The 25,458-nt window shown below is 32.5% G+C and overlaps 1 protein-coding gene across 1 annotated transcript in view; it reads right to left on the reverse strand.

Moving 5' to 3' along the window:
* Window positions 1-25,458, reverse strand: part of ZCCHC2 (zinc finger CCHC-type containing 2) — a 74,653-nt gene that overhangs the window by 16,189 nt on the left and 33,006 nt on the right. Inside the window, exons 5-11 of the mRNA XM_074279032.1 lie at window positions 21,406-21,518; window positions 20,024-20,118; window positions 14,351-14,434; window positions 13,588-13,645; window positions 5,131-5,266; window positions 3,768-3,832; window positions 3,349-3,443 (exon numbers count right to left, since the gene is read on the reverse strand). Coding sequence (XP_074135133.1) covers window positions 3,349-3,443; window positions 3,768-3,832; window positions 5,131-5,266; window positions 13,588-13,645; window positions 14,351-14,434; window positions 20,024-20,118; window positions 21,406-21,518 — 646 coding nt within the window. The remainder of the gene's footprint in view (window positions 1-3,348; window positions 3,444-3,767; window positions 3,833-5,130; window positions 5,267-13,587; window positions 13,646-14,350; window positions 14,435-20,023; window positions 20,119-21,405; window positions 21,519-25,458) is intronic.

A 25,458-nucleotide genomic window follows, 5' to 3' on the forward strand; every position in this document is an offset into this window, starting at 1 on the left:
AGTCTCCTTTCTATACAAAAAAATACCCTAAGTCTGGTCACCATCATCTCTTGCAAGGCCTGGACTACTGCAATGGTCTCCTAATTGGTCATTCTATGTCCATTCTTTCTATTTTCTAAACAGCTGCCAAATTCATATTCTTAAAGAGCAAGTGTGATTATATTACTCCCCCATCAAGAAGCTTCAGTGGTTCTCTAGTGCTTCTGGAATAAAATACACATCTTTTGCTTGGCATTTAAATACCTCCAAAATATTGCTCCAAAGTACCTTTCTAGACTGATTATTCACTTTTCTTTGTCTACTTCTTATTCCCACCTCATTTTCTAAATGATAAGTAGAATAATCTGCATGCTATGCTGCCTATAAAAGATATTCTGTTTATCCATGCTGTCCCTATATGTCTATTATGCCTTGGATCCCACATGAAACCCCTCCTTGTTTTTTCAAATCAAGTGCAATCTTCTTCAAGAAAAACTTTCTTGATTCCCTCCAGTATGTACTGTCCTCCAAATTACTTTGTATTCTATAATCTTCACTTATTCATCTATGAACATGCCTCCCCCCATAAAATGTAAGCTTCTTGAGAGATTGGGCTCTTTCATTTTTGTATCTAAAATGCTGCCTATTCATAAATCTGTGCTTAATAAACATGTGCTGATGATGAACAACAAGAATATGACTTTTAACTATTAATGGGAACATTTGGAGAAACTTGCCATCAATAAAGAATTCAATTTTAAAAATTTAATAAAGAATATAGAATCCTTTTTAGATTCTGCTCTATTGGAAAATGTGTAAATATAGGTCTCTTTCCTTGTTTTATGCTTTACTTGATGATGATAATCAGTCATCTAAGTTGAATAAAACTATCTCTGTGTTCATGTCGAACAGAATCATATTAACAGGTGAAAAATCTTTTTTGAAGAGGGTTATTTAAAATTATAATTTAGTTCCAAACAAGTCAAATCCTCTTGAAATGATCAAATAAAAGAAAATGAAATCATTTATACCCCTCTGTTAGCTATATCTTAATCTGTGGGCTACAATTATTAGCAAAAGGCTATTTCTATTCCATTTGTCATGTTCTGATTAAAGATATTCTCAATGTATGAATATTTTCCATGAAGACTTCAAAAGATGATAAAGTAGGTCAGTAGTCCTTGAATGTCTCTAAAAATGCATAGTCTCTAAGCATAGGTTTATTTTTATTTATATTTTTATGTTTTTGGTCAGTTCCAACTGCTCTTTTGGACTTCAGAAGTGACATTACTCCTTAAACAGCTTCACTGCCCAGGAAAATATCATCACTAAAGAAACATAAGTAAATTTCTCTTTCATTTCAAATCAATTTCTTGTCTTTCCAATTTTATCCATAAATGCTTTTAGGATTATCTGGCTTGGTTAAATCTCACACCAAGTTCTCTGAAGACCAATTTTTTCTCTTTGTAAACAAAATAACAGTGATTATAAAGAGTGGTTTCTAAACAGCCTATAAACCTTTTGTGTATTTTTTTTTTTTAATTTAAAATCCCAAACTGGTTTTTCCAAGTTTTCATCATCCTCATATTTGTATGGAAGTCACCGTATAAACATCAAGATATTCTGAAAAATACTTTTAAGTAAATACTTCATAAACTTTCCTTTTTTTTTTTTAATCTTTGAAACAGATGGTTAGACAAGTCTCAATGATCTACATTATTTATTTGCAGAAGTTGACCACAGCAATGTAGGGGCATGATGACTAAATATTCCATGAAATCACACTCTTTATGCCTTTAGTGCAGGATGATCACCCACTCTGCCCTTTTTCCCACCTCTGATGAAACTCTTTGAATTGTCTCAGTTTCAAATTCTTCATGGCTTCTGATTTCATTAATAGTGAAAATGTCAATAGGAGCTTGCTTTAGTATCTCTAGTAATAGGTCAACATGTTCAGGCAAATCGTCGAGCAACAAGGAAGGTTGATTCTTAGCATCCTCTGGCTCATTTTCCACCACTGTCACATTGAGGAAACACTACTGAGAGTTTTGTTTTGTTTTATTTTTTTTGACCAGTCTTCTGATTTTGAGTTTCTCTTTACTTAAACAGGTTGGCTCTTGGAATAGTCAGTCACTGGTCCTGTACTCTAATCCTTTCCAGCTTGGTAGGACCTGCCAGAAGTTTGTGTTCCCCTGGCTCAGTCTTTGAGAATCCCAGGTCACTTTCACATCAAGAAGAGATAGACGAGTACTTATGACTTTTGCAGAGGACCATTTAACCTATACTATAAAAAGATATACAAGGAAGTCTCAGGAAATCCTCAAGTTTTCCACCAGATATTTGTTCTATCAGAAAACATTTAGCTTTATGGAATGTTATTGTGTCATAAGAAAAGAGGAATATGAATACTGAGACCATGGGAAGATTTGTATGAACTTATGCAAAGTAAAATGAACAGAACCAGGAATATAATATACACAATGACTACATAAATGGAAAGAACAATAACAACAAAAATGGGATACTGTGTAAATATGACAACTACCTGAAAAAAAATGAGAAAATGGATCTTTTTTCTTTGAAGAAATGGGGGACTATGGTTTTATATGCCATATATGCTTTGCTATGTTGGTTAATGTTGTTCAACTGTTCTTTTCCTCTCTCTTATTCTCAATTGGAAATGAGATGACATAAAAACGACATTGATATGAAGAAAAATACTATAACTTACCTGTCTTCTGAGAAATGAAAGGTGGGATAAGGAATCCTAGGGTCATTACAAGGGCTAAAATAGCTGTTAAGAAAAACTTAGAATGGACATGGCTATCTCCAAAGCTAGTCTGCATTATTAGTCTCTTTTTAAAATGGAAAAATTTTTTGACATTTCTTAGTATTTAACTCCCCTAAATGCTAATCATTCATATTATATTAAAAAATATCTATTGCCAATCAAACTAAATCAACTGCAGAATAAAAACATCTATTTATGAGATCAATCTTTGTTAAAGATCTAGACAATACAAAAAAAAATTTTTTTAAGGTCTATATATGTAGAAGACTATTAGTGATTTACTTTAAAACAAAAATTCTAAGATAAAAGATACCAGCAGAGGGAGCAACGTACTCAACAGAAAACCGGTAGTTAGTTAAAAGGCTAACTGTATGACAAAAACAAAAACCGCACAAATATATAGACCTTTAAATTTTTAGATAAAATCATGGATATGTGTTTAGTTTCTTAAAAAGGACTAATCAGTCAATTATAGGAAAGTCATATACAAATTTGGCTTTATTTCTGTCACTACAAATATTTTTGTTAATACCTTGTATTAAACAAACAAACAAACAAACAAACAAAACCTCACTTACCTTTCACTGTGCCTCCATGGACATGCTGGGGTGTGGAAACACTAACACCGTTAGTTCTACTGTTCAATCTACTGTCTGTCTTCTTAATTTTCTCCCTAAATTAAAGTTCATACACATTATAAATATTTCTTAATGACTATTAATGCTATGCACAAAAAACTAACTAGCAAACAAACACACAACCTCTAACTACCAAATGGAAAATTATCTCTGTATATTACTGAAATTATTTGAGGGACTACTGCTTTATACATTTCCCTATACCATTATCTTAATGATACCTTTAAATGACAAATTAGAATATTTAGAACTTCAACTAAGGAATATTAATTTTATTGCAATCCATGAGCTTCACTTTCTACCAATCAGTTAAGAGATACAATTTGTAATCACTACAGATAATAACAAAGTCAACTTACTTTTCTATTTGAGGTTTTCCTTTCTTTTTACTTAATGAAGATAAGCTCCATTTATCTGCTGCATGCTAGAAGAATAATGAGACAATACATCAGAAAAGAAAAGATTAATCATAATCAGAAAACTATGAATAATCTAGCTTATAATGGCAAAACATTTTTGTCTAATTCTTAATCGTGCCCCAACCATCTTCTACCTTCTTGAATCAGTTCTACTTACTTTCCCCTAAAAATCCCATTTCTAAAAATAAAAAATAAAATAGTAATAACATGTAGGTTAAGGCTGGTCTAAGAGAAGTACAAAGATTTTTGTTGACTGCATTCAGAAGAAAACGTGCAAATGATAGTATCTAAAACAAAGGAAAAATTATCCTATTTTCTAAGCACAGATCACTGTCCCCTTGAATAAATGGAGTTTAATCCACATTATTGAATTTAAAATTATCCAATAAATTTGATATTCTTCTATTTTGGTTTTTAAATATACAATGAAATGTATATGGAGTAGCACTAGAAAAAACTGTTTTCAAGTGGAGAAAAGTAATGTTTCATATCTTCCTTTCAATTGTTAAAGGCCTTCCTATTGTCATTCCTGAAAATTGAACTCATTATACAGCTGACTCCAAGTAGTTGTTTTACCTGACATTTTAGAAGATGAGGACTTTTTGTTGGGGAGAAAACCTCCCACCAAAATGTATGTTGGTGCCTCACCTGTAATGTACAGCCCTAGAAAGTTACTTAGCATGTTGACTTGCCTGGGGGTTACCCTGACAATATATGTCAAAAGCAAGACTTGAAACCAGGTCTTTCTGACTCTGGGATCAGTTACAATACACCATGGTTGTCTCTACATTCACATTCTTTATTTTATGAAGATTAAATGGTATTAATAAACTATAGTTAAGTACTAATAAATATCCTTTTTCAAATAAACTTCAAAACTCTTGTCATCAATTGATAGCGATACAAAGGAGATATTAAAACCACTCAATAAAGGCTTCTGAGGTATTTGGGGGATTCCTCCATGAAAGACAGTTTGCATATCAGGGAAAAGGCATAAAGAAGCTTCTATCTATAGCAGCAGAGGGAGTGTATTCATGTTAATGAATATGGTAAGAATGACCATACACAATTTGCATGAACTATTTTTATGGCTGTCCCCCACTCTCACTACATAACTCTGTATAGTAATTATTATAAAGCCTGACCTGCATTCTCCTATATAAAATCAGAGCTTTAATTTTCCTTTTTCAAGTTAAAATGTCTGATTAAAAAAGTCACTTCAGTTTTATTTTCTTTCCATATATAGACATCCTATAATGTGTATCTTGAGTTAACAAATTTCAGAAAGGAAGGTTGTATATACCTGGTCTACTAATGCTGTGCAGTGCTCCGGGTGCTGTAGAACACAACCTTTCTTTCTCCAGTCCATGACCATTCCATTTGGTTCAGAATGTTGTAGAGCAAGACCATCCAATGAGGAACAACTTGTACCCACAGTGCTGTCAGAAGAAGAGAGAAGTGGTAAAGTTCTTAACTTTTTAAAATTATTTTTCATAAAGGGAAGAAATTATATGATTCCATCCTGAAAGAAATTTATACCTTGTTTTTTTTGAACAAAAATTACTTGACCACTTAAAAATCCCAACCTCCAAAATAGCAATAAGCATAATTATTCATTATATTTCCATACCCACAGTTTGCACTTAAATTTTAACAATTCACATTTTATTAGAATGTTTACCTATAAGGAAATATATCAAGTTTATTCATTCATTAAAGACCTCTAAAAATTATCTACAACTTTAAAAACTGTATAAATGTCTGGAATGTTAAATCTGTGACAACAAAACATCATTTGGATGTTTACTTTTTGGGGGAAGAAAGGGCTAGTGGACTGAGACCTGTGATTTGACTGGTGACAATATCAAAAAATCTGTTACTTAACATTTAAAGGCAATTTTAGTCTTAAGAATACTGCTGAGGTACTGCGAGACATTAAAAGATGTACATATGACTCCACAGATGACTGGAACCTTGGCTTTCTACTAGACTATGCTACTTTCTCATTATATAATCACATTACTCATATATAAAAGTTGCAAAAATAATTTCCACTTAATATTCTGAGAGAGGAAGCATAGCATAGTAGATGGAGAGCTGACTTCAAATCTGGAAAGATAAGTGTTAAAAGTACTACCTTCTGATGTATATACATATGCATGATCTATACATATACACAGAGGTACACACAATTTACCTTTGGGTATACACAAATGTCTGAGTCCATATATGCGCACGTGCACACACACACACTCACACACACACACATTTATAAAATGCTTTAAAATTTCATCAAGAAGGGAGTCCATACATTTATTTTCTTCTCTGAGTCCAAAGTTCATTCCTCAAAAGTTTTAGGATGAACAAAGGTTATTGCTATATATTCTTTTGAAACAAGTTCCTATAAGTGTTACTGAGGCTCCCAGTTTTCTTTTTTGTCAACCACAGATATCCAAAAGAAAAAGGAATAAAATTTGTTCCTCTATAAAATAAGATGCTTACTGAATTAAAAGTTCTTTGAAGAACTTTTAAGTGTGTAAAAATGCATTTTTCAAAAGTGTGTACACACATACTCTATTGCTCTAGCCTTTTGGGATAAACATGTTCATCAGTCACATTTTCCTGACTTACAACCTCTGGGAAGAGAAAAGAACATCAGTAATACTATAAAGCTTGAATACGTATATATTGTGAGAGGTATTGTAAAAAAGACAATTTTATCTTGTCAAAATTTAAACGTTTTAGGATTTGTTGTTCAATTGTTTCAATAATATCCAATACTCTGTGATCTGAATTAGGGTTTTCTTGGCAAGGATACTGGAGTAATTTGTCATTTCCTTCGCCAGCTCCTTTTACTGATAAGGAAATTGAGGCAAACAGGGTTAAGTGATTTGTCAAGATGACACAGCTAGTGAATATATGGGGCCAGATGATCCACTGCAGCACCCAGCTGCCTGTTTTAGGATATAAACATGCAACAAAATAGATTTTTTCCCCTACAGATTCTATTGCAGAAAGGGATGAGATTGAGATTGTGTGGTGCAGAGGACAGTCCAAGCTGGTGAGGCTTTTTAAAGGAATCTTGAGGTGATATTATGTGCTTGAGGTTAATAAGGAACCACCAGAGTTTATTTCTGGGAAGTTGGTAGGTATGCGGCATGGTCAGACCTGAGCTTTAGAAAGATTAATTAGACAGAAGAATGGAAGATGGATGAAGTGAGAACAGAGCCCAACTAGAAATCCAAATCTGAGGTGATGAGGATCGGCACTGGGGTAGTACTGCTACAGGAGAAAAGGGGTCATATACTAGAAGGCTTCTGAAGACAGAATCAATAGGATTTGGTGAGAGACTGGATAAGAGTCAAAATAAGGAGTCAAGGATATCACTGAGGTTGTAAATCTAAGAGACAACCAGAAGGAAGATGGTACTCTCAGTGGTAATATTAAGAGGGTAAGGCTTTGGGACAAAGTTAAGGGAATTTAGTTTTGGAGATGTTGAGTTTAAGTTTGTACATGCCATCCAAATTCAAGATATCCAATAGGCAATTGGAGATGTGAGACTGAAGATCAGGAGAGAAATTAAATTTGGCCAAATAAATCTAACAATCACATATAAGTTCAATTCATGGGAATAAATGATATCATTAATCAAAATATTAATGATATAGGGAGAAGAGGTTCCAGGCTAAAGCTTCAGTTAGTGAGAATGGTTTGAACGAAGATCCAACAAAGGATACTGAGAAATCATGATCAACAGGTAGAAGGAAAACTGGGAGAGAGCAGTGCCATGAAAACCTAGAGAGAAGAGAATGTTAAGGAGAAAGTGACTGATAGTGTCAAAAGCTTTCAAAGTTAAAAAAAAAAAAAAAAAAAAGGAAGAGAACAGAAAAGGCCATAGATTTAGCAATTAATAGACCACTATTAACTAGGAAAGAACCATTTCAATTTAAACTGAGGGTGCAGAATCCCTGGGATGAGGATATAAAGGGGTATTAATCACTAAGAAACAAGTTTAGTTAGATTATCATCATCTCTAGAGGTCTGATTTGGGGATGGAATTATCTCAAAGTATCATAGAGGACAGAAAGAAGGCAATGGAATAACTGGCCCAAGGAGGCTAGAAGGCTTTCCTTTCTTGTGTGTGTGTGTGTGTGTGTGTGTGTGTGTGTGTGTGTGTGTGTGTGTGTTTGATATGTGGTAATATTACCTATTGAATGAAAATTTTAAACAGTCTCCCTTAGGCATGTCAAGTGTCTCCAAAATGAAACTTTTAATGATCTTCCCCTGCAAACCCATTTCAGTTCTGAACTTTCCTATACTGTCAAGGACATCACTATTTTAATCATCCAAGTTCAGACTTTTTGTTCATCATACATATCTAGTCAGTTCCCAAATCTTCTCATTTCTTTCTCTATAAATTTTTAACATTTTCTCCCTATCACCTCCACTTTTACTCACAAAGCTGCCACTGTAGTTCAGGAACTCATCATATCTCAGTGGGACTTTCTGTCTAAAAGGTCTCTTTCCACTCCAATCTATTCTCCACATTTTGATTTTCCTCAATTGCACATCTGAATATGTCAACCCATTTCATAAACTCCAATGATTTCTTATTACCTTGAAGGTTAAATATGGACTTGCTTGGCATTTAAAGCTCATCACAATGTGGTACCTTTTAATCTTTCCTATACTTTAACACATTTATCCATGCAATTTACAATCTATATCTACTTGCTCCTCACACACACTGTTCCATCTTCTGTCTCCAGGTCTCAGCACCACCTATCTGCAATATGTCTCTAATGTTATTCTCTCCTTGCATATAACATTTAGATGCCTGGCTTTAACACAAAATCCAAATCCCCCCTTACTACAGGAGGCCCTTTTAGGTCTATCCAGTGGCTAATACATTCCTTTCTTAAAGCTATCTCCTATTTACTGCCTATTGATTTTCTATGCTCTAATTTACATATGTGGTTTTCTTCCACTGGAATGTAAACTATTAAAAGCAGGGGTGGATTTTGTTTTTTTATTGCATCTTAAAGAGCATGGCTAAAAATGCTTGATGATTGAATAACTATATAATAAATTCTATTATATTTACATAATATAATTTGTTCAGTCATTCCTTAATCAATGGACACCTATTTTGTTTTTAATTTTTTACTGCTACAAAAAGTATTACTCTGGATATTTGACGTATATATGGGATTTATTTGTCTTTGACTTCCTTTAGGTACATATCCCATAAGATAGGTGAATGCATATTTTTTCTCACATAATTTTATGTTTTTATGGAGTTTTATTTTATAAAACAAAAATATGTAATTACCTCATAAACCATATTATTTATTAAGTATTTAGCATTTACTACACCATCTACCATTGTGCTCTGCTACATGTAGAAAGAACTGTACACAGCAGCAAGTAAGGAGAGTGAAAAATGCATAGTTTCTTATAAATAATCCTCTATTTTTATTTGGAATGTCCTTGGCCGTCCTGAGAAAAGAGCAGGAATGAGGGGGACAGAATAAATAAGCACACTAGAACAGATTAGGAAGCCAAACTATTTGCTATATGAGTTATCTAAGTCCATCAAAGGAATGGCTAGTGAGAATTTAGAATGTCAAATGGCAGTCACTGTGAACCAGCATGGGTTCACTAAGAACAAATCATGCCAAACTAACCTTATTTCCTTTTTTGACAGGGTTACTAGACTGGTAGACCAGAGGAATACTGTAGATATAGTAAATCTGGATTTCAGCAAGGCCCTTGGCAAATTCTCTCATTATATCCTTGTAAAAAAAAAAAATGGGGAGATATTGATTGGATAATATAGTATAGTCAACTGGACTAAGAGCTGGTTTAATAACCAGATCTCAAGATTACTAGACCAGTGGCAACTAAAAGAATGCCACATGACCAACTCTGGTCTGGTATTATGTTAAAATATCAATAACTTAGATGAAAGCACATTTAGTAAATCTGTAAATGATACAAAGATAAGAAAGAAACCTAATGTTTTAGATGACAAAATCAAAATCTGAAAGATGAGTCAAATCTAATAAGAATTTTAGAAGACTAAAGTTCTATTTTTCCTTCTTAAAAATAAACACAGAAGAGAAAATTTAGACAATTTGTTAGGAAAAAAAAAGTACAGATTTTAGAATGGAGCAAGCTTTAAGTCAACAATGTGACTAAATAACCCTCAAAAACAAACACAGATATTGGTTGCATTAATAAAAGATTTCCCTCTTGGAATACTGCCACGTTATAATGGGGAGGAGGTGGGGTTGTGTAGCTCAATGAAACTATGACCTATATTGTGCAAGGTCACCTAAAACAAAGAGGTCATAGTACAGAGTTCTGACAAAAGGTAATCCATTGGAGAAGGAAATGACACATCCCTCCAATATCTTTGCCAAGAAAAACCCTATGGACGGTATGAAAATGATAAATTAGAAAAAAAATTCGACCCCATAAGATGAGCCCCTTAGGTCAGATGGTTTTCAGCATATTCCTGGGGAAGAGCATTAGATAACTAAAAGTAGCTCCTGAAAGAATGAAGCAGCTGGGTCAAAGCCGAAAAGAAGCTCTGCTGTGGTAATGAAAGAAAAGTTAAATGCTGTAGAGATCAATATTGTCTAGGAACCTGAAATGTAAGATCTATGAACCAAGGTAAGCTAGATATGATTAAAAAATTAAAAAGTATCAGAGAACTTAAATCAAGAGAAATGGGTAAATTTAATTCAGGTGATTATTACATAATACTACTGTGGGTAAGAATTCCTTAGAAGAGATAGAATAGTCCTCATAGTTAATAAGAGCCTGAGAAAAGCAATATAAACTCAAAAATGATAGAATGATATCTAAATTTAAAAACAACTGGAATTTTTGAAGGACCGCAAGTTGAATGAATCTGCTCTGTGATGTTAAGTCAAAAAAGCTAATGTACTCTTGGGATGAATGAAAAGGGAAAGACTAGGAAACTGCAGGTGACAGTTACAGTACTTTGCCCATATCAAGTCCAATCTGAAGTTCAGTGTTCAGTTCTAGAACCACAATTTACAAAGCACACTTTACAAAGTGCATCTTGGAGGATAACCAGAACTTTTGAGTCCATGTCACATGACAATCACTGAAAGAACTAAGACTGTTAGCATGGGGACCATGACAGCAGCCTTCAACTACCTATAGACTACTATTATGTAGAAGTAATATTTAAAAACTTATGTTTGGCCTCAGAAAGCAGTAACAGGAATAACAGAAGTGGCAAAGGAGCCAACTGAGGCTTGATGTTGGGGGGAGGAAGGAGAGAAGGGAGGAGAGCAACTTTGTGACAACTAGAGCTGTTACAAGTGAACTGAACTGACTTATGAGCATTTATCTGAATAGCTGCAATCCTCTGAAAGGTCTGAACCAGACTCTACTGAGGTCTCTTCCAAATCTCAAATTTTGATTTTTTTTTTTTTTTTTTAAAACATGGGAAGAATGGTGGGGGTAAAGAGATATTCAGAAATGAAGATGATTTTTTTTAAAGGCACCAAATTTTCTATTAAATTTTTAAAAAAAGAATTATGTTTAGAATAAGGGAAATCTTACTTGTTAGTAATGTTAGATTATGAACTATTTAGAACTTTTTCTAAAAGTTCACCCCTAGGAATGTTTTTGAAAATACAATGTTTCTAGGAGGCAGCTGGGAGAGTGAAGGAATCCTATAAACCCGTCTATGAGGATCAATTACAATATCATTTAAAATCTGGAATGAATAGACAAAAGTAACAGAATAGTGGTCTTGAATAAGTTTTAGGGAATATAGCATGTGAAAAGGAATGATGGTTTTTACTTCACTCCAAAGGGCAAAACTAGGAACAATGTGCTAAGAAAAAACTTAACAATTCCAATTATTGTGAGATGGTTTGCTTTCAGAGTGAGGTTGAATAATAACTTTTTAGAGACAGGCTCAACAAAGAGTTAGACTAGAGTTCTGAGATGTCTTTCAACTCTTTTTTATGGAAGGTTTAAAAATTTATAGGTCTTTAGTTAAAACAAAAACATTAATTTAAAAGTGTGTGTGTGTGTGTGTGTGTGTGTGTGTGTGTGTGTGTACATACATACACACTCTATCAGTATACAAAAATCAGTGATAGTTTGCAATTATTTTAAAAAGCCTATCTATTTTACCTTAATAACTACAAAGGTCAATATAAGATTAGCTTTTTCAAGATTATGCTTTTACTTATACAGAATTCATGCTTCAGTATCGCAATGAAGCATGTAATACATTTTAGAAAAACCTTATAAAAAATGGTTGCCCAAATAAGGGTGAGGAGTAATCTTGTGTTAATCTTGAAAATTCATTCATGTGGAAAGCTTATTTTTAAAGAAAAGCAGGTAAATATTACTACTTGCTTTTCATAAATTATACTTGTTCGAGGGGTAAATGGATATTTTAAAGATTTCTTTTAATGGAAATTATACTCAAATTATTATAATAAAGTTTGATTTCTTTTTGTACACATGAGAAAAAAGTGGAAGTATGGACATGTATAAAATAGATATTAAGAACACTATATTATCATTTGTCTCCAAAAAAAAATTTGGGCTAAAAAAGGGGAATAAAAGATAAAGTAGAATAGGATTATGAAGTCAATTAACTGGTTATTCCTGAATGAAACATAAGCATGTATTGCATTTCCTATCTCCCAAAGAGGCTCAGTTTCACAAAAGCCTCTATTGTAATGAAGACCAACACTGATGACAATACATTACACATAGTAGTGATATTGGCTGGGGAAAGGTAGAGGGATGGGAAGTGAAGAAAAACAATAGATAAAAAGATAAATTTCACTTATTCTCCTCACTTTAATAGCTATATCTAAAAACCTTAAGTAAAAAGAGAATTTAATGAAGTCAAATCATAGTCCCATACTTGATAGCTTATATTTATATGATTTTTTCCTCTTTTAAAGTATAACAAGACTAAAATAATCTAAAATACTATATAAATGAACAAATGCTGAGTTTTTCAGAACATCTAATTCTAATGTTCTCTCAGGACCAATGACTTCATTGAAAGTACTCTCTAAATAAGCTCCTTGTTACTTGTATAGATCTGCAATTTAATATTTTTAAAGTTAACTGGGACATGAAGAGAATAAGTGATGTCTCTAGTTAGTCTCTGAAACAAGCATGACTCAAACCAGGTCTCCTAAGTCCACAGCCAGCTCTTAATGAATAAAATACTGAATTTGGAGTCAGGATACATCTAAGATCTTTGATCACTAACTGGCTGTATGATCTTAGATAGTCAATTACCTGCTATGATTGTTTCTTCATTGGAAGTGTTCTGGATCTTAGCCAGCTCTAAAGATTGCATGACTCTATATAAATAACTGCCTAATCTTCAGGCTTTTGAATTGTCAAATAAGAAAGTAACTGAAAACTAGATTTTTCAACTACCACAAAATTAAGAAGATAGTCATGCAAATTGGAGTGCATTTAAATTTAGAAATGATTTTGCCACAAATTTAACTATTAGGGGAAAAAAGTTCATAGTATCATAGTCCTAAGAAAGGATATACCTAAATAAAGCTTTTTAGAATTCTAAAAATATTATTAATGGAAAAGAAATCTTTTTGCTCCAAACAAAATAATGCTATTAATAATGATTAAATCAACACATTTAAAACCACTAGAGTATCGATTAGAAGTACATGGAAAAACCATATACCATATTTTTAAAAATTTAAGTACTTACTTCATTACAGGACCCTTTCCAGTATGTTTCTTGTGGATTGTTGTGTGTTGTAAAACATCTATGGGAAAAAACCAAAAAGGTCATCAGTAGCCTAACATATGACTGGTGATTGGAAGAAGATGATTGGTGATTTCGAAGAAGAAACAAAGATTATATCAGTTGCATAGTCAAAAGGGCAAGAGCAACTCCATTATGATCTATTTATTATATTCAATATACCTAAACACTGGACATTTCTAAGTTAAAAATTTCTGGGAAAAGCTAGCATTCATATACTCTGAACCCAACTTAAAAATAACAAAAGATAGATATGTTGTGAGGAGATCATTGAGGATTTCTAATGGAAAAAGGGCCAATCAAGAAAAGATTTGTGTTCAAATCTTGCCTTTGACCCTTAGCCAGGTGACAATTGAACAAATTCAGCTTCAGTTTCTTCCTCTGTAAAATAAGAATAATACTACACACAGCTCTTAACTATACTTGTTTTAAGCATCAAACAGGATAACATGAACAGCAGACTGCAACCCTAAAACCCTATATCAATGTCAGCTATTAGCTTTTTTTTTTTTTTTTTTTTTTTTGCTTTTCTTCATATTCTCCTCTGCTAACCTAAATTCAATGCTCAAACTAATTAATTTCCTTTAGCAATCAATCTTTTGAATCAGAGACATTAAATTTATGTTGGTCACTTAAAAAAAGATATGACTTGTGGACCAGAGTCAATTTCTGCCAATAAAAAAAGACTTCTTTTTTCTTCACCTACCTTCCTCCTGACTTGAAGCTTCAGAACTATCCTCCTTTAAGTGTTCTGGTATTTTAGATGATTTTAAAGAAGACTGCAAATTACCTAAGGAAATAACCAATTCCATGAAATGTTTTAAGAAAATTAGAAATTTAAAGAAATTAGGTTTCTTTAGACATAGAAAACTAGAAATTATTCATAGGGGACAGATACACAGAAGTAGAATAAATAAAAAGATAAAAAAATTCTACTAGAAATAATAGTCATTTGAAAATGGATGTGGGTTATCTTGGAGTTTAATATTATATACATATTGATTCTCCCCCCAACTAAAACAAAACACAATAATTTCAGAAGCAAAATTAATTTGATAGTAATTTAAGGAGTGGGGCATGATAATTAAAATTCTGTATAAGGAGTCAGGAGATAGGTCTAAACTTTGCCTGACACACTCACTTGCTGTGCAAGTATTAAGTCACTTGAACTCTGAGCCTCAGGGCCTTCCTTCATGCACTGTCTCAATGATATCACTGGGGACTAAATGAGTAAAAAGTTCAAAAAGAAAGAACCTATACATACAAAAATATTTATTGCAAAACCTTTTGTTTTAGCAAATAATCAGAAACAAAATGAATGCCCACCAAGGGGGGTGGGAATAGCTGGACAAAATTAGCAGATGAATAGTGTAGAATATTATTATGCTATAAAAATGACAAAGTCATGAAGAACAGTAGACAAGAGGTGTGGCATCCACCTCAGATAGACGTGGTCAGGTGTCAACTGACACAGACTAAGCATGAATCCAGGAGCACAACACTTAATTAACCTCTCGATACTCTAGGAAACTCTAGGAAAGATTCTTTTAAGGCAGAAGAGATGCTGATTTATACTAGCAGAGGAAATTTTCCCACCAAGGGATTCTCTATACTGAAGTGACAGATGGGAGCACTTTCTCTAAGAAATGCTAATAAGGATTCAGAAAAATCTGGAAATATTTAAAGTAACTGATACATAGTAAAAAAGAGTAAAATAAGGAGGACAATGAATACAGTGAGTAGCAGCATGTTTTCTACCCCTTTCTAGAAAATTGATGGAACAGAAACATAGAATGAGAATTACATTTTCAGAAGCAGATTTTCAGTTACCAATATACTGATTTGTTTTGCTACATCAAAAGAAAAGGGGAGATGTTAGATTCTTACTAAGTGCTAATGAGATAATGAGATATTAGGTTCTTAACAATTCTCTAGTTCTGGTCTTTAGGGGAGTTTTACCCCTGTGAACTCCTGGGGAGGAACTTACATGCTTAGGAAGAGCAAGTTCATTGGTTGAAGTATTTTTTTCCCAGAAGCCCTTGCGTTCTCATACACCCATTCTCTGGGAGGATAAAAGAAGACACCATTGAGCAAGAGAGAAATCTACTCTAGGTCAGAGTCTGGCCAGGAGATTGAGTTGAGACAGCAGATCTCCCAGAGAGCAATCGGCAGTCTCTGGAGACAACAGAACTTTACAAAAAGCTGTGATCAAAAAAAAAAAAAAAAAAAAAAAAAAAAGGAACCTTGATACAATAATGCAAGAAATAATTCAAGAAAATTGTCCTGATATGGCTCTTTTCAACAATGAGATGATTGAGGCCAGTTCCAATGATCTTGTGGTGAAGAGATCCATATACACCCAGAGAGGCCTTTGGGAACTGAATGAGGGCTTGTGGGAGAAAATACTTCAACCATGAACTTGCTCCTCTTAGAATTCCTAAGGTGTAAACTCCCTTTAAAGGCCCGAACCAAAGGTCTGAGCCAGAGAACTGTCAAGTCAACCTGAGTTCTCACCTTGTAATCCTAACAATTAAGCACTTAGCAACTTTAAAAAAAAATGTCCATTTCTTTTATTATGAGTGATTTTATATATTCAACAAACATTTATTTAAATGCCTATAAACCCAAGTGCTTTGCTAACAACTAGGGGGAAAAAATCTTAAGCTGCCTTCAATTTTTTTTTCCTAGGGAGATGTGACAAATATCAATAACCATAACATAAAATAAATAAGGATATAAGTGGAAAGGGAGAGACAGACAGAAGACTGGCAAGGGAGGAAGAGCGGGGAGAACACCATTTCTGACAAAGGGGAAAAAATGGGGACAAAATAGAAGTCTGCCAGGCAAGAAGCATGAGTTTAGGATTTAAATAGAGTAAAAAGGAGATAATCCTAGAAGGAAAAGTCTCCTATAGAAGGTTAAATAGAAAAACTCAAAGGCAGGTAGCCTCTAGCCAGAGGAGATGGACAGTACAAAGGCAGAGAATTAGGAGATGGAACATTCTGTCAGGAATAACAATTAGGCCAGTATGTCTGGATTAGGCAGTTGTGTAGTAAGGAATGTTTGCTGAATACTGTGAAAAGGATAACTGTGAAGCAGAAGTAGAACATAATCTTTTCTATCAGTTTGCCTATGGAAGGAGGAAGAGAATAAAAGAATTTGAAGGAAACTTGTTTTAAGAACAGAGGAGCTCTTTGCTTATATAGAAAGGATAAGCAACAGAGAAGAAACAAATTCATAATGAAAAATCCAAAGATCAGAGGGTGCAACTGTTGAAAATGGCTAGTCAATGATGAGGACAGGCTTTCTGAAGGTGATCAAGTCAAGAGCACAAGTAGAAGAAATGATTTGGCCAGAAGGAACTCATCTTCCTTAGAAACTGAAACAGAGGATGGTAGGAAAGAAGGAGGTAGCTCACCATAGATGCCCTCAACTGAAGTCAGAGACAAGCATAGCAGTACCAGAGAAGGGCTGGGATTCGAATACTCCTTTCTTGGATACAAAGAAAAAGAAAAGATAAAAGGAGCTGGTATTAGACTGGGGGTTCTAGTGTTAGTTGTGGCCTCATATACATGATTATTCAACAGTTACAAAGGGCTAATATTAATGGTCAAAATACATTAATCCTACAAACGAATAGGATATGGCTCTGATAAACTGACATTCATTTGGGAAACAATGAAACCAAGAATCCCAAACTTCATGTTAAAATGGGTAAGATGTTATTGATCTAAGTTCAAAAGAAAGATTGTGTCATTCATACATAAATATAAAATTTCTTTACATACTGTTTTTGTTCTACTCAAATCTTTTTCTGACTCTTCATGATAATATGGAGGTGGACCTTGAGTCCTGAAAGTGAGATGAGTATTGTGCAAGTTCTAGCAGAAGCTACAGAAGTTTCAATATTTGTTTGTTACCTTCTTCTCTGACTACTTGGGGAGAGGGGGCAACTCTTATAACTTTTTATACTTAATTATTAGAGTGTATTGTAGTTCAATAAGGAGCCCAGGAGGGACTGTAAAAATCTCGAATAGACTCATTTAAAGACCTACTCATATTCAAAAAGACTCATCACTAAAGGGATGGGTCACTAAGAATTTTTTTTTTCGATCATAATGAATCCAAAGCCTTTCTATTAAAGTAAAAAGAAAATGAGAGTCTACATTAGTAGAGGGAAGAATGGGCGGATAAAATCACAATTCATATAAGCTTAACAGTGGATAGAAGAGATGGGGAAGAAGGAATCAGAGGCTTTCTGGAGAAGGTAACATTTGAACTGTACTTTAAACTAAATAGATCCAAATGCAAGTTTATATTTTCTTCCAAACATGAACTTCTTTAAATACTATGGATCCTGTCTCTACAACAACTCTTGATGGGATTTCCTCTTTATTCTAAATACTACTATATGGTTTAGACATACATGTTCCTTTTTCCTCTCGCTACAATACCTTCATAACAGGGGTAACCAACCATATTTCAATGTGCTTGGCTCAAAAACCTTCAGTAGCTCCCTACTGCTTTTAAATTAAGTTGAAAGTATCCTATCTAGGATTCTAGAACCCCTACAATTTAGTCCTATACTATCTTGCCTTAGTCAAATATGACAACAATTTTTCCCTGAACACTTTCCACTCACGTCACTGTACTCTGATTACGTTGTTTCCTAAGTCTGAAATACTTTTCAGCTCTAGTGTTTTTGCATTCTCCAAATGTTACTTTCTTTTCTGACCACTTGGGGGGAGGGGGCAGCTCTTATAACTTTTTGTACTTAATTATTAGTGTATATTGTAGTTCTCTAATTTGGTCTCAGATGCCCTTCTCAGCCTGTGCCCCTAGTACTTAGTTAAAGACTCAGTAAACAGGTGTAATTTAGTAAATGGCTACTATATTATTTTGGTTGGGGAGCCATGGTGGAGGGAGTTTCAAGTACAGGGAACAGGGAATAAAGCAAAGCAATTTACTTAATTTCTGAGCCACTACCATAGTCTGTAAAATGAGAGGAGTAGACTGACCCTTTAAACTCTAAATCCTAAAAACTGAAAATATATATGGCACTATAAGTAGTTCACTTTGGAAAAAAGTGCCTTACTAGTGCTAGTGCAATTCAATTAAATGACTAAATCTAACATTAAAAGGCTGTTTATGAATGCACAAATTATTTAAAACTGAAGATGGGCTGGGATATTTGTAAAAGTTTTATATATTAAGTTCAGTATCAATTTTCCACATACACAAAAAAACAGCTTCCAATTAATTTTATTACTAGTCCTTGATGCCAAATTTTGGGACAATATGTATCTTCTCATAACTTCTAGGAAATTTTGGTCGATAAAAGCAAAAACTAAGGGTTGGGTAAGAATATTTAAAGGTGAGTGAATGACTATACTTAAAGTAATGCATTTAGCCAAGATAAAAAATCATGTCCCCTTCTATGGGAGCAATGTTTAAAGCCAATAGCAGTCATCTTCACAGTAGTCATCTTTGTTTTTGACCCTACTTTATGATAAAATGGCTGTTAAAACATATCCATTACACAGAAAAAACAGTATAGAAGAAGCAAATTACATCAACAGATACAACATCATCAAAGACAATCTATAAATGAGAAAACATAACAAAATCAAGTGAGAATAGATTTTGCTCTTCTTTGAAGTCATAAAATTAACCAGTAATGCATCACCATACAATTTAATATTAATATAAACAGAAGGGAAGAAAATTCAATGGGATAACAGATTATAATTACTATTACAATGAAAAAGTCTTACCCAAGAAAAAAATGTTGTTCAAATGTAAAAAAAAAATTTTTTTTTTCATTTTAAGTTAACACTTTAAGAATTAGGACTATGCACTAAGGTTTGAGGAATAATTACATCACGCTTTATATTAGCTGCTAAAACTAAATGCTAAAATAACTATATGGACATGTATAAATATATTGTATTCAACATATACTTTAACATATTTAACATGTATTGGTCTACCTACCACCTGGGGGAGAGGGTGGAGGGAAGTAGGGGAAAAATTGGAACAAAATGTTTTGCAATTGTCAATGCTGAAAAGTTACCCATGCATTTATCTTGTAAATAAAAAGCTATGATAAAAAAAAATAATATTAAATGCTAGTATAAAGTATTAGCAGAAATGGAAACAAAACCTTACTACTAATTATAATTTATTTTGTGATTAAAAACACTTTAATGTTTTATATATCTCTATATATGTATATATATAAATGTAATAATGGTATTGTTACCAATACTCGATTACACTATAATGTGTAACTTTGTAAATGTGATGAGAATGTGAAATAAAGTAAAATGACAAGATGAAAACTTTAAAAGGAAACATAATCAAAAGCAAAAATTCTTACTGAGACTGTGCAAAGATTCTGATGATATAGATTGAAAGAAGTTTTGTACTTTCTGACTCTGTAGAAAAGCTTGCGATGAAGCTGAAAATAGCTGCCTGCATACAAAGAGAACAGAATGAAATTACTTTGTGTACAAGAGATTACATGATCACCTCTTTAGAATAAAATCTTATATAAAATCATAAATTTGTATTTATTATACAAACACTAAAGCAGTCCTAGAACCAGATACCTGCTCTTAATGAGGTCAGCCCTAACTTGGAAGTTTTTATGATACACATAAAGTTTTAAATTTTCTTGTAAAATTTGGCAATAAATTTTAGTTTGGTATTTTTACATATCAGAAATGATGCTAAAGAAGAAAAATGATAATTTACAAAAATGACTAAAAAACATCTTAATGTAATAATGGATCACATGCATAAATTATCAGTTCATTCTTACACTGGATTGTGCAAACATTTATATAAAGAATATAAATTAATAATTTCATCACTGTATAAGCTATTCATTCTTACACTGGATTGTGCAAACATTTATATAAAGAATATAAATTAATAATTTCATCACTGTGTAACCCTAAAGCTGCAGCCGCTAAAACTAAAGTGGTATGCATAATAAGCAAACAAAAGAGAATAATTGAAAAATAAAGCCTATGCAGGAAAGTAAAGAATTGGAAACCTTATCTGAGCAGTGAGGAGTACATTATTTTACCAACTATGTTCTCTGCCTTTGAAATTATTTTTCCTGTGTTATTGGTCACTAGAGGCTTCAAGTTTTCAAAATTGCATGAAATTTGTCTTGCTGCAATATGAATAAAGACATAATAAAAAGTGGAATTTCCTGACCAAAAGTTTTTTTTTTTTTTAAATGAAATAAAGGTAATGAAATTTCATAATGACACGAAAAACAACTGAATTAATAACTTAGCATTCATTGCAGGAAAGATGTACTATTCCATTTACAAAAGTGGGATAAACATTTAAACATGGCAATGTGTAACAAAAATTTTACATATCCAAATATCCTGAATATAATTTTTTAATCAGTTGTGACATAATCAAGGATCTAAAAATATGGAAACTTCCCCTCAGAATAAGTATTTCACATAGGAAAATATAAAATATTTTATTTAAAAACCTTTATATATTTAGATTGGTAGTTTGTTCAGAATCAGCATGTTAAATATAATGAAAAGAGATTTTTTTTTCTTTTAACCCAGAGAAGAATATATCTAAAAAAAATTCAAACCACAAACAGCCTATTTAAGAAGCTGCAAAGAAACAGTTTGTTTTAGAAATCAGTCACAGTGTTTATCATGATAATTTTACCTTGAGTAACAATTCTTTTAACAGAGCTAGTTCAGGTAGCTTATTGCTTACCTTAGGATTGGCTCTAGGTCAGGATGTCGCCGTTCTTCCCTCTTCTGAGACCCCTGATTTAATGCTCGCAAAATTGTCTTGTCAAAAGTTTCTGAAGACAGTTCCTTTGGAAGCTAGTTGAATAAATAATAAATGTTTCACATGTTAAAAAAAAAAAAAGATAAGGCTTTTTGTAAAACACTAAATATCAAGAAAAACCATTCCTGTCCTTGATTCATTTAAATGCAATTTTTAATTATTCTTAACTGACATAGTAAACAATAAACAACTGGCATAATGTGTATACATATGTAAATAAATATATATATATACATATATTTACTATTTTGAGGTAATATGTAACCAGATTTTTGCATTTTGTGGACATATATGAATGTGGGAAAAAAAAACCATTTCCTTAAATATTCAGTTGATGATATACTCAACATAATAAGAATATTTTAGGACTCCAAGTGCAAAAGTGATTCAGAAGAGTCTTTTTTTTTAAAAAATAACTTTAACATTTTTTCCTTAAATCGAATTCTTAATTCTCTCTTTCTTCCCTCTACCCATTGAGAAGTTAAACAATGTGAGATTAATTATACATGTGAAATCATGCAAAACATTTCCATTAGTCATATTGCTTCCCCCCCCCAAAAAAAAGGCAAGAAAAATAAAGTGGAAAAAACCCCAAATATGCTTCAATCTGTGCTCAGATTTCACTTGTTCTCTTTCTGGAGATGGATACTAATTTTCATCCTAAATCTTTCAGAATTGTCTTAGATTACTGTATTGATCAGAACAGCTAAAGTGGTTGAGTTGTTCATCATTACTATTCTTATTACAGTATATGATATCCCAGTTATGCTCACTTCACTTTGTTATCAGTTCATAGTAGTAGTAATACAGTAGAATTCTGTATACAGGCTAGATTTGTGTGTGTGTGTGTGTGTGTGTGTGTGTGTGTGTGTGTGTGTATTTGCTTCCACAAAATGCTCAAAATAGCCAAGTTATACCATTCATCTTCTTCATTCCCTTTATGCTTGTTTCCTTTTCCTTTTCCTTTTTTTTTTTTTTTTTAAAATTGAGAATGAAGCCATATTTCTGGTTACATGTTTTAGTAATTTGGGTATTTCTAATTATGGCAAGTAATACTAAATTTATTTCAAATTCTCAATATGATTGGCATATAAGTATGTATATTCTGAGAATTCTTCCTATTGAGTATTCCTATTGAGTACAGTGAGATAGGAAGTATAATCGATAGAATGCTGGGCTTGAAATCAGGAAAATCCCAAGTTCAAATCCAATCTCAGACATTGATGCAAGACAAGGCATTTAATTGTCTCAATTTTCTCATAGGTATGATGAGGATAATAATAGTACTCATATCCCAGAACTACTGTGAGGATCAAAAAAAATTAGTAATTGTTAAAATAATTGGTACAATACCTGGTACATAAATGTTAGCTATAATGATATCTTTTTAAAAAAGCAATTTGATTCTCCTCCCTTTTCCCTCATGTAGCTAAAGGTTTATCAATTTTATTATTCTTTTTGAAGACCTAGGCTTTTGTTTTTGTTAGTCATTTCCACAGAAATTTTATTTTTCATTTTTAATATCTCTAATTTCCAAGATTTTTTTTTGCTTACTGTGGTTTTATTTGTGAATCCATTTCATTTTTCAAACTGCAATATTAAATTCTCTCTTTAAAATTTCTGGATAAAATTTTTCTGATAACTGCTTTAGCTATATCCTAAAAATTATTGTTGAGGTGTCACATTGTTACTAATATTTTTCACAATTATTATTTGCAAGTTATCCTTTGATCCAATCATCATTCAGGATATCATCTTCATTTAGGCTATTAAAACCTTTGCTTTTTGTTTACTCAGTTGTAATCTATAAATGAAGTGTTTAGGAATTCTACTTTATTTAAAATTATTTAAACCTCCAATTTTAACCAAAAAAGGCTTTCACTAGGGAACTTCCAGAAGAGACATGTTAGGTGTCTCAGTGCATTATATAATATACTTTGGAAACATGTAACATTTTTTAGAAGCACTTCAGAGTTTAGAAATTTGCAAGACTGAATAAGTAAAATATGACATATTCAGGACAAAAGGAAAGTTGATAAACAGCTTAACCTTAGCACAACTAGAATTATTCAGAAGATTTGGGAAGAAAAGAGGGAGATAGTGTCTCATTTTAAACTTCAACTTTTGTAAATAATTACAAATTTTGATAAGGAAGGAGAAAACAACCAAACAAATTGAAAGGAGCAAAAATAGTCCCTGAAATAGTAGAAGAAGAAATGTAAAATATTCTTTAGATAGCTATCTAAGGCAAAATCAACTAAAAATCAGAAAAAAAAAAATAAAACAACTGTTGAGTTATTACTCAGTTCCATTCACTTGGCAAAGATAATAAAAAGCAGGTTAGGTGGCATAGTGTGGAGAAGTGCTGGACCTGGAGTCAAAATCCAGTGTGAGACACACTTAGGAGTTTGTGATCTTAGGCAAATCACAAACTATCTGTCTTAGTTTTCTCATTTGTGAAATGAGAATAACAACAGCACTTACCTCACATGAATGTTGTTAGGATAAAATGGGATTTTTGTAAAGCACTTTGCATCTTAGTCTTAAAGCATTATATAAATGCTAGTTATGATTATGGTTATTGTGTTTTAAAAAAATTAGTCCTGGAGAGACTTACATGAACTGATGCTGAATGAAATGAGCAGGACCAAGAGATCATTATATACTTCAATAACAATACTGTATGATGATCAATTCTGATGGACATGGCTATCTTCAACAATGAGATGAACCAAATCAGTTCCAATAGAGCAGTAATGAACTGAACCAGCTACATCGAGTGAAAGAACTCTGGGAGATGACTATGAACCACTACATAGAATTCCCAATCCCTTTATTTTTGTCTGCCTGCATTTCTGATTTCCTTCACAAGCTATTTCAAAGTCGGTTTCTTTTTGTACAGCAAAATAACCGTTTGGACATGTATACATATATTGTATTTAACTTATACTTTAACATATTTAACATGTATTGGTCAACCTGCCATCTGGGGTGGAGGGGGAGGACGGGAAAAATTGGAACAAAAGGTTTGGTAATTGTCAATGCTGTAAAATTATCCATGCATATATCTGGTAAATAAAAACTATAATTAAAAAAAATTAGTCCTGGGAGATATGCAAGAAAATAAGACACAAAAATGCAGTGCTGGCTAAGCTTGTAAACTTGTCTAGGAAAACATCAGGAATCTCTTTAGAAAAATTATGAAGTTATTCATATCTTTAGGAAAAGTCCCTTCTTCAATCCATGTAAGTGATAAATAAATGCCTGGTGATTGATTCATTCTGATTCAGTGACTTGTCTATTAGGATTATATTCCAAGACAAATTACAAGACGACATATCTGTATGAAAATATTCTTAAGGGCAGTATTTATAATAGCAAAAAAAGGAATTTATGTCATGATATTTAAAGGAATGCTTTTTAAAAGGATATTATATAAATATAAGAGAATATAATTAAACTAGAAGGAATAAAAATAAAGAAATAAAATACATACACACACACATACATTCACTGAGAAGGAAATAAATGAAACAGAAACAGAGACAACAAACTCCAATGCTTAATTAGGTTGTGAAAGCACATGATATATCTGGAAGTCCATCTACTAAGGCACAGATATTTTTTTATTAATAGTTTTTATTTACCAGATATTTGCATGGGTAATTTTACAGCATTGACAATTACCAAACCTTTTGTTCCAATTTTTCCCCTCCCCCCCCACCCCAGATGGCAGGTTGACCAATACATGTTAAATATGTTAAAGTATAAGTTAAGAGAAAAAAGATCCATATGTACAAAAATATTTATTACAGCTCTTTTTGTAACAACAAAAAGTGAAACTTGAGTCCACCCATTAACAAATGGATCAACAAATTATAATATGCAAAAATATATAATGTAATACTATTTTTTATTGTTTCATATGAAATGATACATTTCCCTCAGAAATAAGAAATGGCTTCAGAAAAAGCT

Source organism: Sminthopsis crassicaudata, chromosome 1 (genome assembly GCF_048593235.1).
Source record: "Sminthopsis crassicaudata isolate SCR6 chromosome 1, ASM4859323v1, whole genome shotgun sequence".
NCBI lineage: Eukaryota > Metazoa > Chordata > Mammalia > Dasyuromorphia > Dasyuridae > Sminthopsis > Sminthopsis crassicaudata.